The 18,739-nt window shown below is 48.2% G+C and overlaps 1 protein-coding gene across 3 annotated transcripts in view; it reads right to left on the reverse strand.

The window, feature by feature from the left end:
• Positions 1-806: 806 nt before the first annotated feature.
• brf1b (BRF1 RNA polymerase III transcription initiation factor subunit b) overlaps positions 807-18,739 on the reverse strand; it is a 47,641-nt gene continuing 29,708 nt past the window's right edge. For 2 of the 3 annotated variants that reach the window (XM_062467587.1, XM_062467588.1), the window contains 4 exons: positions 17,837-18,108; positions 4,949-5,000; positions 3,279-3,468; positions 807-2,811 (listed from right to left, as the gene is read on the reverse strand). In XM_062467587.1, the coding sequence (XP_062323571.1) occupies positions 2,774-2,811; positions 3,279-3,468; positions 4,949-5,000; positions 17,837-18,108 (552 nt within the window). In that variant the 3' untranslated portion in view covers positions 807-2,773. The remainder of the gene's footprint in view (positions 2,812-3,278; positions 3,469-4,948; positions 5,001-17,836; positions 18,109-18,739) is intronic. The other variant, XR_009930939.1, reaches the window with a different exon arrangement.

Genomic DNA, 18,739 nt, shown 5'->3' on the forward strand with positions numbered 1-18,739 from the left:
CAAATGAGCATTCTAAAAGGAAAATGTGTTCCATTCAATTTGAGAAAATACAATTTGGAAAAAATGGTCAACAGGCCAGGGGAAATGTGAGGCAGTTTAACCAGCTTAACCCTTGTGTTATCTTCGGGTCATTCTGACCCATCAGTCATTGTGACCCACCGTCGTATTGCGACAACTTTACCGCATACAAAAACAAAGTGAAGCATTTTCTTTTAACCGTTGGGCTGTCTCAGACCCCGCACATTGCAAAGGTTAAAAGAAAATTATTTTTATTTGTTTTTGTATTGGGTAAAATTGGGTAAACACAACGATGGTTCATTATGAACCTTTGGGTCATGTGACCCGAAGGCAGCACAAGAGTTAAACTGATGGAACGATTTGTCGAGTCATCAAGCAAAAAGAAAAGTGTGTGTCTCCTCTGACCTTTTTCTCTTACTGGAACTTCTAGAGTCTTTTTCCCTTTCAAACCTCATCCATCCATCTCCCTTTATCACTCCATCAAATCTTGTGGAGGTTCTATTCTTAAGAGGGTAGGAGGGTCAAGTGCGGCTTGTCGTCTCCTATCATATATCAATGAAGCTGAAACTGAAGACGGCCATGTGACCCATAGACTGACCTTTCTGGTTCTGGTTGAAACCCCACTTCAATCAAACCCAAGTCAAATACGTGTCCATTTTAGGATATAATACAAAAGTAAACTTTGCTACGTGCCTAAAATGTGACTTGAGCTGTTGTGGTGAACAGTGATCCATGAGATATGAACAAGAATTATTATTATTATTTAAAAAAAAGGACTAGACAACACATTTATATTGTGAGTTTATTTGCCAATATAAATGGAATGTTGGGAGATGTGAACCACAGTTTCTTTACTGATCTACAAACAATTTGCAAGTTATAAAATGTCTTGGAATAAAAGCGGTTGCTGTTAGAATCACACTGGTGTCAACAAAAGGCCCTGATTATCTTAACTGTCAATTTGTGTACAGTGTATTTGATTTTGTCTCCCTCTCATGCCAAATTTTTTGCATTATTGGGAGCTTTCAAAGGCGTCCCTCACACAAGCAAACAAACAATTCAAAATCAAGCAGACCAGACACAACTGACAGAAAATGTACAAAAAATATTCCCATCCACATCAGGTTGGAGTTCTACAGCCAATATGTACAGGATTCTCATCTTCTACGATCACATTTTTACAACTATACAAAGTAATGTATTATTAACTAGCAGATACTGTCTAAAGCAGATGAATCATATACAAAATACACAAAGTAGAATGATCTCACACTACAAAACACAAACTGACTGTAGAAGAACAACTTAAACATATACATAATTGCATATATAGTGCAATATTGCATTCTTTTTAAATGTACAAAACGTAGAAACATTGAAATACAGCAACACTACAACAAACTATATAGGTATTTTTTATTTATATGCTCAAATTTAGTTTACCTCTGATGAGCCTAACATCTGATATATACTGTCCAGTACTAACTGAAAGCTGCCATTGTATTTTACAAAGCTTGGTGTCAGTAGACACATACAAAACACAATTTTGACCAAAAAATACGAAACTGTGCCTCCTATAAAATGTTGTGAGACAATAGTTCAAAACATATTACTATATTTGAATGAATTTAAAATCATGTGTTGATGTGAAATGGATAGTTAAAAAATTAACTGGATCCAGTTTCTACCAAAAAATGTGGACCCACATTTTATGAAACTGCGTTTGAGTATTTCAACAAATAAATTCTCAGTTTTGAACTTCTGCTGTCTGTACTGAAACCAGCGTCATCAGAGAACAGTCTACAAAATCTAAAAGGACTAAAATGAGAAAACCTGAAAGTGGACCACAATTAATTTCAATTTTCTGCTGAGACGATAAAAGGTTGTAAAATGAAGGGAACCGGACGGAATTCAAAGTATAGTTTTTTAAAGAACCTAATGCAATCGGGGACCTGGGCCCATTGTGCTACTAGAACTGCCTAAATGCTGGTAACAGCAGGCCATGTGAGGTAAAAATGTATGCAATCCACTCAGTGGCCATTATTACAATTACAGAACTACCAAGCTGGGTTGAAACGGCATGCTCCTGTGTGTGCTCTCTGCCTCCATACAAAACCCAGTGCAGCTAGGGGAGGGTGGATCATTCTGCACCCACTGCCTGGCCACCCTCTAATCTTCCATTGTGTGAACGGAGGGCTTGATGCTGTGTCCCAATTTCCCAGTCCACCAAGCCCCCCCCTCCTCACCAAACTGTGCCCTGGCACACCCAAAGAGCAAGCTACATTTTTGATCTACGCAACACTTTTTTTCTTCTATATATATATACACACGAAGAAAATGAATCAAATATAGATGTTGTTTTTCTGTAAAAAAGAACATTCTTGGCTTGGAGGAAAACAGATAAAAGGCTGGTGCTTAGTTATAAACACTCGAGCTAAGCGGCCCACTCATAGTTACTGATCACAGAGCTATCTGCACACTGGCCTGAGTTCTGCCTCTTCCTCACTGCCACACACGTCTCTCTGCATAATGCCCGCCCCCCCCCCCCCGCCTCCCACACACACACAAACAACCCACCCCCCTTGTGTTTCCAAAGCATGGCTGATCTATCCCGGCTGGGGCCCATCCCTGTCCCCTCTACAGTGCATCTGAACAGTGGTCGACCCCCCCGGAGCTTCTTGTCCTTTCATTCCACGCAACTCTCATGTCCGCCCGATGGAGAAGAGAGGGAAAATCTGGAGACATGAGCGAAAGGCTAAAACACTTCCTCGGTTTCTGCTTCACATCCATACTCTGAAAAAGAAAAGGGAAAAAAAGACGATTTATGTAAGAAAAAAAAGTCACATGGTTTGGCATTTTGCTGAAAGCGGTACATCGTGTTTACAGCTTCAGGACAGCTCAGGCTGGATGTGCGTGCAAACCGACATGACGGATGACAGTTCTGGGATCGGAGGCATGAAGTATTTAGTCTGTACTGTAGTTGTTGGGAAACATCAACATCATAATGAAGGAACTGTTGGGTAACAATAGCGCCCTAGGAAAAATGCGTCAAGCCTACGTTGAGACTCACCTATGTGTGTGTGTTTGTCTCTGTGGTGTGCTACAGCAGGTGTGTGTGTGTGTCTCTGTGGTGTGCTACAGCAGGTGTGTGTGTTGAATATCCACAGACAGTACGTGCAAGGCTATGAGTGAGCGGGTGAGTGAAGGCGGCACTGTCGTGGCCTGCTGTTCCAGCAGGAGCACGCTCCGGCTTTGCTCACCGTCTCCTCCCAGGAGCTGCAGAGCGCTGACGCAAGGCTCCTCCCCCTCCTCCTCCTCCTCGCCCTCCGCCTCGCCGGGCTCCAGGGCGGCAGCCTCCGGGGAGGGGGTCGGGGGGCCGCAGGGCAGGGCAGGGGGGGCGGACAGGGTGGGGCGCGCTGGCAGGGCCGCTGAGCTCACGTTGGGAGTTACCTGGAAGACAGCCGGCATCCAGTCATCCATCCACTGTGCTCTGACACCCGCGTTTTCTCCCATTAAACGGAAGCATGTCAGGAAGAAGTGTTTCATGAAGTCCTGGAGGAATCCCCCGCACAGACATTTGGCTATTGTCTAGAAGTCATTTGTCATGATTTCGGAATCCCTGTATTATTCCTAATGTCTCGAATGCCAAATTGCTGTGTTGTCATTTTACTGCCATACCTGTTTAATAAAGTTTCGGTCACACAGGAGACAATGGAAGAGCGAAATGTATAGAGGAAAACGTACAGAATAAACTGATACATGGGGTCGCATAAGGAAAAAGAACAGAGAGGAACAAGAGCTTTGATTCCAAGTTCAACAGTTAGGACCGCATTACCCAGCAGGCATTTGAGATGAATATGAGGGAGCCCTGCATGGAGGTACGAGGGGCCTAGTAAATCATCGTGTACTGGAAAGAGAAGGACCTCGGAACCAATTAAAGATTTGCCTTCACCCCGTCTCTCGATCTCCCTTTCTCCATCTGCTCGCCCCTACCCATCTCCTCTCTATTCTCTCTCCTTCTCATTCAATCACTGCCTATTTTCTTCCCCCTCAGGCCAGGACCAAATGAGGGGCAAATGAGAGGGAGGGAGACCAGTCAGTCAGGGAGGAAGGAAGGGTGCTCTGGGACATCAAGCTCGGTTTCTGCACTGGCTAGCTAATATGAACACTGTTGTGCAGTACCAGGGTACTGTTTTTGGTTGTTAATGTTTCACTTTGAAACAAAACAATACAACTAGAGAGGGTACGTGATGAGAGATGACCGTTGAGAGGACTGACCAGTGAGTGGCAGTAATATGACTGGGATGTTGTAAAGTCATAGACGTGCTAACAGTTTCCGAGCCCTGTGGGGAGCATAGGGTTGCTATGGTGGTACTTAAAGGTAATGATGCACAGAGAGCTCAAGCAACGTCTGCCACTCGTACAAAACATAAAAAATACCTTCACATGCACACACACACACGCACACAAACACCACTTCATCCCTTTCACCCTGAATCCATGACTCATAGAAGACTTCCCGTTGAGCTGGAAAATCCAACCAATCACGAAAGAATATGTTTTATTACTCCCAGAAGGTGGTCATGAGTTGCCTAGCAACAGGCACCTGACCCCCCTGTGAGGCTTTAGTGTGAGGCATTTGAAGCCCCTTATGGATGTCTATAAGCAGAGAGAAGACTAGGAATAGTCCCACTCCTTAGAACCAATCAGCAGTTAGTTTGATGCCTCTCTTCTTAATGAATAACCCAAAATTGACCTATTGTTAGCCAGGGAGGTTACACTAAGCTGACCACTAACTCCGGATTGACCAAAGGCACCTGTACAGAAAACAAGCTTACACTGCCACATGCTTAAGCTTGCGTGTTCAACAAATGAAGGTTGGTCTACAGTTTTTCAACTGGAGATAAAACGGACCCCGGTTAGGGCTCACCTGTGACATGGCTCTCTTCTTCTTTGGTGTGGATGATATTAGTGGACGTAGTCTGCAAGACAACAGGAAGGAGAGGCTATCATCACTGCGACAGGAAGTGTAAACTGGGTGAACAAAAGCTTTAACATGCAGTAGTATGGTAGACAATGTGGAAATAAATGTTTAATGTACAATAATCATCACACAAGTCAGTATAAAAGCACTGAAGCACATTAATTACTTTTGTCTGTAGTCTCTTACATACTGTTTCACTGGAGGACTACACAAGGTTCCAGATGACAATAAAACCGCATTTGTGACAAATATGAACAGTGCAAAAAACATTTTCAGTTGATACGTGGTATACCTTGATGGAGTCTGTGAGCATAATTTTTGGTTCAACATGTGGCTCCTTAATGATCATAACTTACATTAACACTGTACAATTTACTAAATATATGTATATGTCAAATTTGCAGCTTTTCAATGAGTTCACTTGTTTGACTTCAGTCATTGTCTTAACTCTCTCTTATTCAATCCTATTTGAGTAAACTAACAAAGATTTTCTTAGCGGTAAGAATGACTTATTTTCAACACCAGATGTTGTGAATGCCACCCACTCACAATCAGGCTTCACAAAGTTCTCAAAATTGCAAAAATGTAGCAGCATCATTTGTTGATAGTAGACAGTACAGAGATTGTTACAACCAGTGCTATAGTACCAGTTAGTCTGGAACACAGATTTATACAGTGCATATACTGCATATATATATATATATTATGGACGCTCTGGATAAGAGCGTCTGCTAAAAATGACTAAATATATTATTGAGATGAGCCCTTCTAACTAATAAACCTATTCTCCATTAGGTCTCCTTCAGATTAATATCTGAAATTGGATTCCTACAAGACCTTCAGAGTTAATGCTTCAAGAAACCCTTTCTGGCATTGACAAAATGGTGGGTCTCAAATGGCTGGAAATCAGCTTTTAACATCAAAACGTATGATTTAGATTGAATGCTATTTAAGGATTATATATATAAAAAAAGAAAAAAAAATCATTCGTCTTGTGGGGGAAAGGAGAAATGAATTTCTGGAAAGGTGCATCGAGTGCAACCTTGAAACGCCCTTGTGGCCCGGGAAAGGGAGGCGTAGACGTGGCACCGCAGTCTGAAACTTCATGGGAACTGGATGTAAACATGAGTCCGAGGTCGTGCCGCCTCTCTGTGAAGGAGAGGGCGCAGCGTGCCGCTCTGTGTTTACAGTGTTCCGCACACGCATGCACATGTGGGAGCTCTCGTCGCTCCTCTTCTAGCTCCTTCTCTCTCCCTCGCTGTGAGGGAGAGTCTCCCTCAAGACTCGGCGTAAGTGCTCTCCTTTCTGATAAGGGAAAGTGCCGCTAATTAATCTGCTTAGGGTGTAAAAAAAAAAAGGGGGGGGCGGGGGGGGGGGGGAGGGGGAGAGAAGTGAAGGAAGTATAGTCACTTGCTGAGCCGGGGGGGTCTCTCCTTGGCATCTCTCTCTGTCTGCCTTTTGTCGCGGTTCATTAACAGTCTCAGGCAGCATTAGCCATCTGCCCAGTCCGCTAGCCGTTCACACTGAGCACAGGGGTAGGAGCGGTCCCCACTGCAAAACAATTACCGGGTCTCCCTCTTGTACTGTCAGGCTGCCATCTTGGAAGCACGATCTGGAGACTTCTTAGGGAACGTCGCCTCGGCTGTAAGACTTTCGCATGAACCCTGCGTTCTGTGTTTCTCTTCAGGAGACAGGGCAGAAGTTAAGGAGGCGGCCCACCCTCGCCTTCAGCTCCACACAGTGGAACTAATCGGACCACGGTTGGAATCAAGTTGAAAGTTGATTCCCCGTCTTCGGTCACAGTTCAAAGCTTGGAAACTAAATCACGGCCGTGTCCCTCCCACTCCTAGGCCCCCGTGCCCACAACCCGCATCCCTGGGTTCTTGTGTCGGCGAGGGGAGGATGCCATGCTATCATTAGGATTACCGAGCACATTTTCGGGAGAAAAAAAGAATCCCTAAGGGTGGATGATGGGGACACCGCCTCACTGAGAGAGACAGAGAGATAAAGAGAAGAGAGAGAGAGAGACAGAGAGAGAGAGAGAGAGAGGGAGGGAGACAGAGAGAGAGACAAAGACAGAGAGAGAGAGAGAGAGAGAGAGAAAGACAGAGAGAGAGAGAGAGAGAGAGAGAGAGAGAGAGAGAGAGAGAGAGAGAGAGAGAGAGAGAGAGAACTAGTGGATAGAGAAAAAGCTCTCCTCTTTACCAAACTGTGACTAACACACTTAAAGCCAGGGATGGGTAGTGGCAGTGTTAGCCCTAAGCTGGGGTCCAACATTTCTATGCTTCCATGCAGTTAAATATAGTCAATATGTATAATTCTGCCATGGGCAGTTCATGACGAGTCCATGCTGTGCTATGACCAGCGGACGCTCGTGTGAAATGTGAACCGTGCGGCGTGGAGGACTCTCATCGCTAATCGCGTTGAAACGTGTCGGCTGGAGAGGTACTGAAGCACACGGAGGGACGGTACGCGAAAAGGTCGAGAGGTCGCGCGTCGTTACGGCGGGATGCGGTTTTGTCATCACGGCGGTACCCTTGGCCTTCCATTTCCAGAGGGACAGGGCAATGATGGCATCGATCGCCATCCGACAGCACGCGCACTTGGAATCGTTCCGCTGTCTGACGGGTCAAGTGCACCCCAGCCATCCGCAGCGAGAGCATCTGCCCGATCCAATAAGGTTTTGATCAGGGTTATTTATATGGTTTTCACAATTCAATTCTCCACGATTGCCTCCGACCACAATCCACCCCCCCCACCCCACCCCACCCCCAACCCAAGAACGAGTGTCCCAATGCAATAAAAGGGACGCCATCTAAAGAAATGCAGACAACTAAGCGCTATTTTTCTCTCTATATCTCTTACACACACACGCTTATTGACAATAAAGCCTTTCTCTTCTCCAGACTCAATTTACAGCATAATGTGTGATTAGTTATTTAATAGTATCATATTGCTTTGATATGATATTGAACACACCAAAAAAAAAAAAAAAAAAAAACATCCTGACAAAATAAGAAGCAACGGCAGAATGAAATAAGGTCTATTTAATGTATAATCATTGCTGATTCAGCCATCCACCCTGTGAATGCCCCCCAGTCAAAGACCGCAGTCAGATCCAAAGGTTCTACTGCTGAGGGTAATAAAACGGTCTAGACTCGAGCTGCTGTCTCAGGGCAAACTATAAATACGCCTGTTGAACTTTGGCCCCTGGTGTCCCTGGTTTTACCTCGCTGGCGGATTTTATTTTCCCTTCCTTGTTGGGGACAGTCTCGTCCGAGCTCTGTACCGGTTCCTGAGCCCCACGGTGGGAGCTCACGCCAGCCAGCCCCATGCCGAGTGACAGCGGCTCCGCGGGGTGTTGACATGTGACCAGGGCAACACTGTGAGGTGGCGCTACTACGGCTGCCGTGTCAAATGAAGCCCTGAGAGCCTGGATGCCTGGTGCAGACTTGTGTGTGTGTGTGTGTGTGCAAGACTATGGCGCCAATATGCTGGGTTGCAAGACAGTTTAAGGGCTGCTTGCGTGCGTGTGGGAGAGACTAGCGAGATGTCGCTAAAGTGCAAGGACGTCGAGGTCCTAAGTGTGTGAGTGCGAGAGAGGAAAAGGAATCAGTGAGGGTGCGTGAGATGAGGTTACAGTGTAAAGGGTGGTTGGTGTGTGTGTGTCTACGTGTGTGTGGTTGGAGTGTACGCTCAAGGCGGTCCTGACGGCCAGGGGTTTATATAATGTGTCTGGGGTGCCAGTGACAGACTCCTGAGGCGTTACATCAGGAGGTGTGGGGAGAAGCGTGAACCACGCTTACTGTAATTGGGGGTCAGGTGGCTGAGCGGTTAGGGAATCGGTTACCAATCAGAGGGTTGCCGGATCGATTCCCGGCCGTGCAAAATGATGGCCGGGCAAGGCACTTCACCCTACTTGCCTCGGGGGAATGTTCCTGTACTGACTGTAAGTCGCTCTGGATAAAAGCGTCTACTAAATGTAATGTGGTGTGGTCTGGGTGTACACTGTGTGTTCGATCAGAGAATGTGTACCCACTGCTTGTGAGTGGGGGTGCTTCTTATTGACTATTTTAAGTACTTGACTATTTTAGCCCCACGCTGGTTATTGACGATGACACATGTGACACGAGCTGAAGGTTGCTGAGGTACGGAAGGACTGTAGAAGACACTCGTCCCTAAACTGCTCCGAGACCGTGTACCGCACAGCCGTGTACCGTAGGTCAAAGAAAAGACACACAGCTGTCACAACCACCCGACATACACAGACACACTTGGAAAAAGGGCAAGTAGGTGTGGGGGTCAAACCTCTGACACCAGGGTTTGGGTCAATCCCATTTACATTCCAGCCCAATCAGGAATAGCGTTCAGAGAATTTCACTCTCTAATAATATTCATGTCCGACCACCGGAATGACACTCAACCCAGGTACTAATCCACCACAATTTCTGTTGTAGTGCTATTGGGGTTTTACATAGACACACGATACTGTGCTTGGAGTCCTTCTCTGGTTTGATCCCTCTGTTTCACTGAAACTGAAATTTGGCTGGGTTGCTGATGAATCAATTGTTTTCTCTGTCTTACAGTGAAACCACTGAGTGCATCCTCCTCTTTAAATGTACTAGTGCACAGTGCCTGTGATGCAGTAGGTGACACACACACATTCAGATTCCTGGAATTACAGACAGAAGGGCCGAAATCGCCAAGTTACATCAAGTCGCTTAGTTGATTCGGTGTCACACATAGAGAGATTCCTGGAAAACAACTGCTCAATCCCAACTCTGCACAGTGCCCCAGTTCTCGAGATGATCGTCGGACACTCGTTGGCCTAAAATCCCACTATAAAACCACACTGACAGACATACAGACAGACAGACACAACAGAGATTCTTTGCATTTTAGCAAGGGCCTGCTTATAGGCAAAATCAAGACTGTTGTTCCATTTCAGCATTATCTATGTCTAGTCTAGAACTGGGGTCCAGTGACGTCTGGCTAGTTTAGTTCTTTTACTGTCTACCATTGATCAACATTACCCATGAGAGAAGATTATTAAGGCTTTAGGACAGATTAGCAAAAATGTTATGGACGTTATCTCAGCACAAAAACGACTGGGTTCTCAGGGGAATAATCTCTGAATGACTGAAGGTAGGTGCTTAGTAAGTGAAGAGTACAACACAAACTAAATGAACATAAAAGCACCCTGAATAAATGAATCCCGGTCCTGTTGAAAAAACAATGCACCTGTTGTTCTGTCGGATCCTATTTTTAACAAACAACACCATTCGAGTGTTTGTCTGATCGTGACAGTAAAGTAGCGTGGCCACTCGTGCAAATTGGTCACGACCAGTGTGTCATGAGGGTCGCCAAAAAGGGCAGAAGAGGGCCAGTGAGAGGGTCTCATGGATGAGACGGATAGGCTGGCTGGCCCCGGGGGCGCTACCCCAAATGTGCCCAAATGCCATCCCTGAGCCGCTGGCAGCCTGTGGCCAGATGGCCAATGCGAGGTCTAATGAAGCGAACACACCCAAGACAAATCTGCCGGCTAATGATCAATCCCCCCCTGTGCCTCTCTCATCAATAATTTGCCGTGCTTCTCTGAGGACTCCGAATGCCACTGTTGTAATAATGACAGCCATAATGTATTCATTTTGCGAATGCTTTGATCCAAAGCGACAAACCGTACAGGGTGGGATTTCGAACCTGCAACTTCTTGATCTGCGGTCAAATCCTCCACCAATGAGCTATACGTACGCCTAGGCTTATATGTTGTCCATCTCACATACATTATACCTGCCACACACCATACACATCCAGGCTGACCGGCTGGAATGGTCGGACTAATGTACCAAGCACTGGCAGAAATACTAATGGTCTCTATTAAACAATACACCGTGTCATTTTAGTGTCGTCAAAAGATAGGATTTCATGAAGGGCTTTTCGAGACGGCCTTAACCAAACTCCGATATGCCAATCGCATGTTAAAAACACGCGTCCGTCGTTGAACATATTCGAGGGTATTGCAGAAGGGGGAAAGTGGCGCTTAAAAAGACAGCCATTGGACCATTAAAATAGCCCCGCTCCATTGCCTTGAAGAGAGAGCTTTTTACCGGCAGGCCCATATGTCAACGCGTCAATAATGCATGTCAACGCAATGTGACAGTCGGGGGGGGGGGGGGGGGGGGGCACGGTGGTGGTGGGGTTTTGAGCCCTATTTCGTTCGGAGCCAATATCAAACAGCAGATGTGTGGGTATAAATATATATGAAAGAGAGAGCCGAGGCGTGCCACAACGGGGGCCGTGGTTCAGCGGGGGACCTGGACGAGCGTGGCTTCACCGCTCCTTCATCTGCCACCAGGCTGACCCTGCGGTGCCGGAGCCCGGCTCCTGCTCCCCAGCTGGTGTGGGCACCGGAGGCGGCCCAACGGGCCACGCCCCGACTCTCCTGTCAGGGTCAGCTGCCTCGGGGACGATGCAGAAAGGGATACGGGGGATGGTCAGACCAGATTAAACCCCCCCCCCCCCCCACCTTTGAAGTCGCTGAAGGTCCACCTGCGGTAAGTGGTCCGGGCAAAGCTAGCGTAGCCTCCGGAGAGATCCACCGCTGCGAGTCAGAATGGCCGGAAAAACGGTCTCACGGTGCAGCCGTCAGAGCCAATTAGAGAGAGGCGCCAGCTCAAACCGCCACTCGGCGTGAGAGGAGCGGAAGTGCTGTGTCGGCCGGGGCAGCTCGCGGGGCCTTTCGCGCACTCTGGTACAACCCCAGACGTTGTCCCGGCACAGGTGCTGGGGAGCTAATGCTAACCTGGGAAACAACTCGATAAAATGCCACCAGTTACCTGCACTGTCAGACAAAGGTGTGTGTGTGTGAAATCCCCTCAAGTGAAATCATCTCTCTATTGCCAACCTTCAGCTTCCAAAAATGGATACTTGCTGTGCTTGCTGGAGATCACATCAGAAATCACATCTCGAGGAAAAATTCACGCTGTGCATAATGGTTTCATTAAAATGCATTTATACCTGTAGGCTTTTCCGGAAGCCGAGGAGAGGCACCCAGCATTCCCTTCCTAGAGGACAAACCCATTACGGATTCAGCATCGAGATCTAAGATCCGAGAGGCTGATACAGGTCTACCGGGAAAGAATACTGATGAGATCCGACAATGGCCCCGGGTTAAAAGCAGGCAAGGATCCAGCACATAGCCCAAGCCCCCCGAGCTGACCGCAAGGTCTTATCACACTTCCAGCAGACCGCCCTCTCGGGAGAGGGAGGGGGATAGTGGAGAGGGATGGGGAGGGGATGGTGGAGGGGGAGGTAGGAGGGTCTGAGGAGCAAGGGGGAATCCTCAGAACGGGGGGAAAGAAGAAAGGAGTTATTATCCCACAATCCCACAGAGCAGGTCAGTGGGGGGGGGGGGGTGGCGAGGGGGGGGGGATAATGGAACGCCTCCCCTCCACACACAAGCACACACCTACCCCCATCCGCTCCTTGGCTCGGGGCCCTGCCGTTGTGGCCGTGCTCTCCTCACGCCTGCAGTTTTTTCGCAGCTGGTATTCTTCGACTGCAAATGGGACTGCCTGTGGTTGGCTGGGGAGGGAGAGGGGGGGGAGGTTGAGAGCGTATGCCCTTTACACTGACTCATACACGCAGTAAATAGACGGATGGATGACCGTAAACAAACCATTTTAATCGGTCAGGGTCACTTTGGGCTGCCCCCTTTTCAGGCGTTCGCCGGCTAAATATTGATTACAGGACTGCTTTTATGATAGTTATGTGGGACACGGCTTGGCATGGGGATTGTCATCTCCCTCTCATAAGCATGGCAAATTTGAAGCCAGGAGAGAGATAGCACCATATTTTTGTATCATCTGCTGTTATCACGTCGAATGGGGAAACATACAAGGCTGCATCCTGTTTTGTGGCAGTATGCAAATTGCTTCATCGTTTGAATCAAACCTTTCTGCATTTCAGGTTTACACGTTACACATAATCCATGAAATGTTTTTCATTCGTATCAATACCCACGCGGGTAGTGTCCAATGGTTTCACCGTGAAGATGCAGTCGCCATGAAGATGCAGTCGCCCTCCCCAGCGACCAAGAGCAACAGGTGACGACGCCCCTCAGGCCACCTTTCCTGTCCCCCAATGGATCAGCATGCCATTCTAGCAGGGCTCTGGATTCGAAGCTGCCGTCGTGGCCTGGTGAGTAGGATGGAGTTCCCTCGGCAACAGCTTGCGAGGCGAGAAACGTCTGTGCCTGCCCTCCCTCAACACGGAGAAGCAGATGGAAGGAGAGCGAGGTGGCACCGAGAGCCCGCGCGGCTGTTCCCACCGACGAGGCTCCATCTTTGTATCCCGTCCGTCGCTACGAGCCGCCTCGCCGTAGCGTACCGTGTTAGCCTGCACAGTAGCTAAGCGAAGCATTAAACAGGAATGCGTCCATGTCGCTAGCGGCCGCAACATGGCTAGTGAGCATAGCCAGGCCACGGCGACGTCACAGGAAATGGAACTGAATACTGACGAAAATGTCGACTCGACGGTCGTGCTTCCCTACGCTCATGTTTTTGCTCATATTCAAGACAGGTAAAGTGAAAAAAAAACACGAGCACAAACCATGCACTGCTACGTTTAAAACAGTTTGGTTCCAGACAGTGGTAGACTCTAAACTACGACCAAAACAAATAGGATTTGTCCAGCTCATAAGTGCCTGCGTTTGACAGGAACAGCAGTGGGCGAGAGCCGGTGAGTTATAATAACCGACATATGAAACGATCGGGCAGGCCGGAGCCCTCCCTTCGGACTCGTTGACAGCAGCGAAGAATGTGAGACATTCAGGAAAAGGAATCTGGGAGAAAGGAGCCCTCTGGGGCATTGTACAGACGGCTTATTTCTCTCAGTCAGCCATTGTATCTGTAGAATCTCCTGGGTGGGGAGGGGGGGGGGGGGGGTCGGGGGTAGTGAAAAAAAAAGAAAGGCAGTTTCCATTCTGTCCGACGGATCTTCCGCTGGTCACCAGAATCCCTGAGGCCCAGCTTCACATCGGGGGTTCCCGTGATCGCTTCCCTATCGCCCCAGGAATGACTCGGGGGGTGGGGGTGGGGATGAGCGTGGATGGGGGGGGGATGGGGGTGGTGGGGGTTAGGGACACTGGAAGGACAGATCATGCTGTCTGGGGACTTCTTCTGTCAGCAGCTCCATGTTTACCAGGGGGACGGGGGCAGCTACACCGCGGCCCCGTGTGGTGGGCAAGCTGATAGGAGAGCTGACGAATCAATCTGTCGGCTGTTCGGCTGTGCTGGAGGGCATGGAGGGAGGGAGGGATGGAGGGAGGAAGGAAGGGGGGGGGGCGCTGGGCAGAGAGAAGGGGGTGCCGGCAGGGGGTCTGGCTGGATGGAGCGTCGTTCACACACAGAGCATTTTCGGGCTGGCTGCTTCTATTATCCACAGTACACGCTACGTTGTCGTCGTCGTCCCCCCCCCCCCCCACACACACACACACACTTTGCAGCATGTTTGCCACATCAACTGGACGGAAATGCGATGGGGGCCTGCCATAACTCGGAGTCCACCCTGAGCTAGTTTGGCCTGTGTTGGGTCTTCCCAGCTTGCGCACAAGGACTGCAGCCAACTGTACTTCAAGTGGACATTTGAGCAAGAGGGACGAGGTGGGTGAGGAGCAACTTCTTGCTAAGCCTGCTAAAGCCATCAGGGTTTGCCCCTGGATCGTCAATCCTATTCCATGGACCGTCCATGCTATTCCCAGGAGGCTAAAAGAGACGAGATGGAAAAGGGTTGATGAAGATGCCCACAAAACACACTGACCCCCCCGTGTCAGTCGCAGTCTGGCCTGGCGGCGAAAGCGCGTCAGGAGAACCGGGCAACCGGAGGCGAAAGCTCCCTGCGCGTCTGCTGAGGCCTCCTGCCGAGACGCTGATTTAAGAACGCCGCCGGGTTCCGGGGGAAAACGGAGATCATGTCAAGGTCGCGGGGGACTATGCGGCTGAAAAGGTGCTCTTCTGGGGCTCCGTGAAAAGAGAACTTCACAGAGACTCCGCTGCCAAAGTCGGTTATGATTCACACATAAAACCTGTCTCCAGACAATTGACCAGAGTAGTTTTTATAAATAAAAAAGATCATGAGGAGAGGAGATGGGGGGGGGGGCGGGGGATTTGAGCTGTTGAGGAACAAAGACCAATAGGGGCAATTAGCTTTGCCCTTCTCTGGAAGAGTGCTTTTCCATCTTTGTTAGTTTTGGTGGGCGCAGAGGGGGCTTAGTCTGACAGCTGGTAGAGGACTTGGAGAGGAGTGGAGGGGAGGAGGGGAGAGGAGATTTCCACATGACTGTGGCTGTGGGAAAAGCACTGGGAGCGTGTACTTGGACGAACACACTCGCTGTCTCACGGAGAGAACTCAAAGTGAGGCAGTAAGGGACCGGATAGCTCACAGTCACGACAGCGAGTGGGACCGTTTTTAGCGTAAGTGCGAGGAGAAACGTGAGGTACTTTGTGCTTCTCTCTGTTGCTTTCATGTCGATAAGGTTTCCTTCTGCTCGAGGATTTCCTCACGTCACTCACCCATGTGAGGTAGTGCAACGGCTCAGACCGACAGGCAGCTCGAGCTTCGCATGCCGAGAAATGCCTTTGAATTTGGTGACAAAATACAATCCAACGCAGATGTGAGGGAAAGATCTGGAAAAATGGGAGCCATGCAAAGTGAGAGGGATCCCAGGAGAAAGGAGGGGGAGGGGTGAAGGTGTGTATTATCGTCAGGGAGGGGCATTGGCACGGGTGCGCACTAGCCAACTGAATCAGACAAGACAATGGATTTGCTGTCAGGCTCCCCTTCGTCTCCACTTGAGCCGACTCCTCCTGGGGGCTTTTAAAACACACCGCAAGCTCAGGGATAGCCATGGCCAGCGGGCCGGATTTGAGAGCAGGCTGATCCTCCTGGATCGTCCTTTTCCCCCACTCATATGGTGAGAAAGCATTTAAGGAGAGCACTAAATTGCCTCTGACAAACAGAGAGACGAAACGGAACGAGGAGCTGAGCTGAGCGAGTTTGTGTGACACTGACTTGAATGCGTTGCTGGTGACTTGCATTTAGAGGACTACTTTAGGGGGGGGGATTTGCTTTGTTACCCGGACGTGGTCCAATACTGAATGGGAAAAAACATGACATCATCCTGCATCGAACCGAAGCTATTCCTCACAGTTGTCTCACGTGGTTTACACAACAAGCCACGTAAACACAGACTTGAGCGCAAGAAGAAACTGATGAAACGGACTGAAATACTAAGTCTAACAAGCAAATTCACATCTCCAAACTCCCTAATCCAAGAGTTGAAGCATTAGACCGAAGTTATTTGCATTGCTTTAGCCTAAGCCTAATCTACTATTGTAGCCTGGTACATTTAAATAAATAAATCTAAGTAAGTAAGAAAGATAAGTAAGATCATTAAAAACTGCATTTAGAGAAAAGAGATTCCACATAGCCTACATAATTTGACATACTAGTCATTCCTGTACCACATATCAAGTCAGGCCATCTTTCCTTTTAAATATTCACCAATTGAACTTTAATGAGGCAATCATGGTCAGACTTGTAGCACCGAGCCCATCTGTTGGCCTGTGGGCTGTTTGCATGTCTGTGCAATCTGTATGTGACACAGGGGCCATGCACAATCATGAGGACCATGTACCCCCCCAAAATTATGCATTCGGTAGCCGTGGAATAAAATACGTCTATTACATGTAATTTATCATCCTAATTATCATGTACATGAGGTTCCAGCATCTGGTTCGTTGCTCGGAGAGCGAAATTGAATTAGAACTCAGCATGCACTCTGAATGAGGACATGAGACTCTGTCTATGTAGGGGAGGGGAGCCGAATAGGAGAGATGCGTCGACACCTGAGACCGTGGTGAGGGAGCGCTGGGGGGGAGGAGGGGGGAGGGGAGGTGGTGGTGGTGGAGGGGGGGTTCATGCAATTTTATCAGCCGTCTCTCATCAACCCTCTCCAGCCGTGACTCGCGTCTCATTTTCATCACCCATTCAGAATTCATTAACCTCCGAAGGTAATTATCATTAATGTAAGGACCAGGACCGCGATGGCGAACAAAAAAAGAAAAAAAAACATCATCTCAGGAGCAGAAAGTCGTGATCTCGGAGTTCTGACTGCTTCCTGTTCATTATATTCCTCATGAGGGTGGCCTGAGTTTTGCTCAGAAGGATTAATTGGACGGAGAGACGGTAGCCCAGCATGCACTGGGGGGATGCTGAGGTGACCAGAGACTGACACCTCAGAAGAGACTGGCGTGGGCGGGCCCGAGACTGTCTCTTTAACCTTTGCCCGGGTGATCCACGCCGAGGAAATTGACCGTGGGTGTCTGAGAAGTGTGTTCCAGAGGCTATGGAGAATCTTTACGCCACAACTTTGCCCCATTAAGAGATTCTCCCTGCTCATTTTGACAAATATCCTGTTTGCCTGATCTTAAAGGTAGATACAGGCACACAAAACAATCTCTTGCTTTAACCGTGCTTTCAACTAAATAGCCTACCTGAGATTTCAAAAATTTTCCTTTGTTCTAATGTCACTTTACTCTTCCTTCTTAAGATGGGAGCTACTAGTCATTTGCTACCAAATTCCCCTTCTCATCGAAACACATCTTCGGTCAAACCGTACCAACCAAACAAGACAACAGCATTCCATAAAAACCAATGCTTGAATCTCACGCCTCCATCAGCAATGGGGCTGCGTTGTGGACCCAAAACAAACACGTGTATTCTGACCGTACGAAGGTTCCAAACAGTTCCCGGTCCCTTTGTCGGGTTTCCTACCTTTTCCCCATGATGCTTGTAGTGGCGGCCAGGCCGACGTTGGCCTTGTTGGGCTGTTTCTTCCTCCGGGTCAGCTTCTTGCGGCCCGCTCCGCTGGTGGGGCCTTCTGCCGTGGATCTGGTGGGGCTGCTGTTGCCGCTGCCCTTGCTGTTGAGGTCGCGCAGCACCTCGTAGTTGATCTTGGAGGAGATCTTCTTCTGCTCAAGCATTTTCTCGATGGCCTCGCCAGCCGTGCTGGCCCGGATGGGCTCTCGCTTCTTGGACTTTTTAGGCTGTTGGAAAGGGGAGCAGAGGTAAGTAGCTGTACCGTTTATTGTTTTTTTTTTAAATGCAGATCTGACAAACATTTTACGAAAAAGAAAATGTATAGATAAACCCATGAGCAGTTATAGTAAATCGAAGTCATATTTTGGTACTATTTCCAGGAAATATTTGGAGAAGTGAGGCAGACATTACTTTCCGTTTCAAAGGTTTGTGCTTTGGTAAATGCAGCCCAGTTATCTGGGGAAAAACACTTTTTTCTCCAACAGATTTAGGCCTATGGACTGTTTACTAAGCAGAGGAATACTGTCACTCACATAGTTGTATACAGCATATCTTTCTCAGATAATTATCCTTGAGTGTGTAGTTGCATGTACGGATGTTTGTGCATACATGTATGCCAGTACATATGACAACAAATAATCTAAATACACAATGGGCTTCCATTCTTCCAGGTGCTCTTCACTGTCATGAAACAGCAGCAACAACAGTGGCTTGTCAAGTGTCTTATTAGTCCAATAAAAACGTGTTCTTTTCCTCGGGGGTTGGGAAGCATGAAGTCAGGCAAGTCTCTCATCGGTGAGATGACAGGCTTATTATCAGGCCGCTGAAAGATTTCCCCGCTGCTGTCACTCCTCACCC

The sequence above is a fragment of the Osmerus eperlanus genome, chromosome 8 (genome assembly GCF_963692335.1).
Source record: "Osmerus eperlanus chromosome 8, fOsmEpe2.1, whole genome shotgun sequence".
Classification (NCBI taxonomy): Eukaryota; Metazoa; Chordata; class Actinopteri; order Osmeriformes; family Osmeridae; genus Osmerus; species Osmerus eperlanus.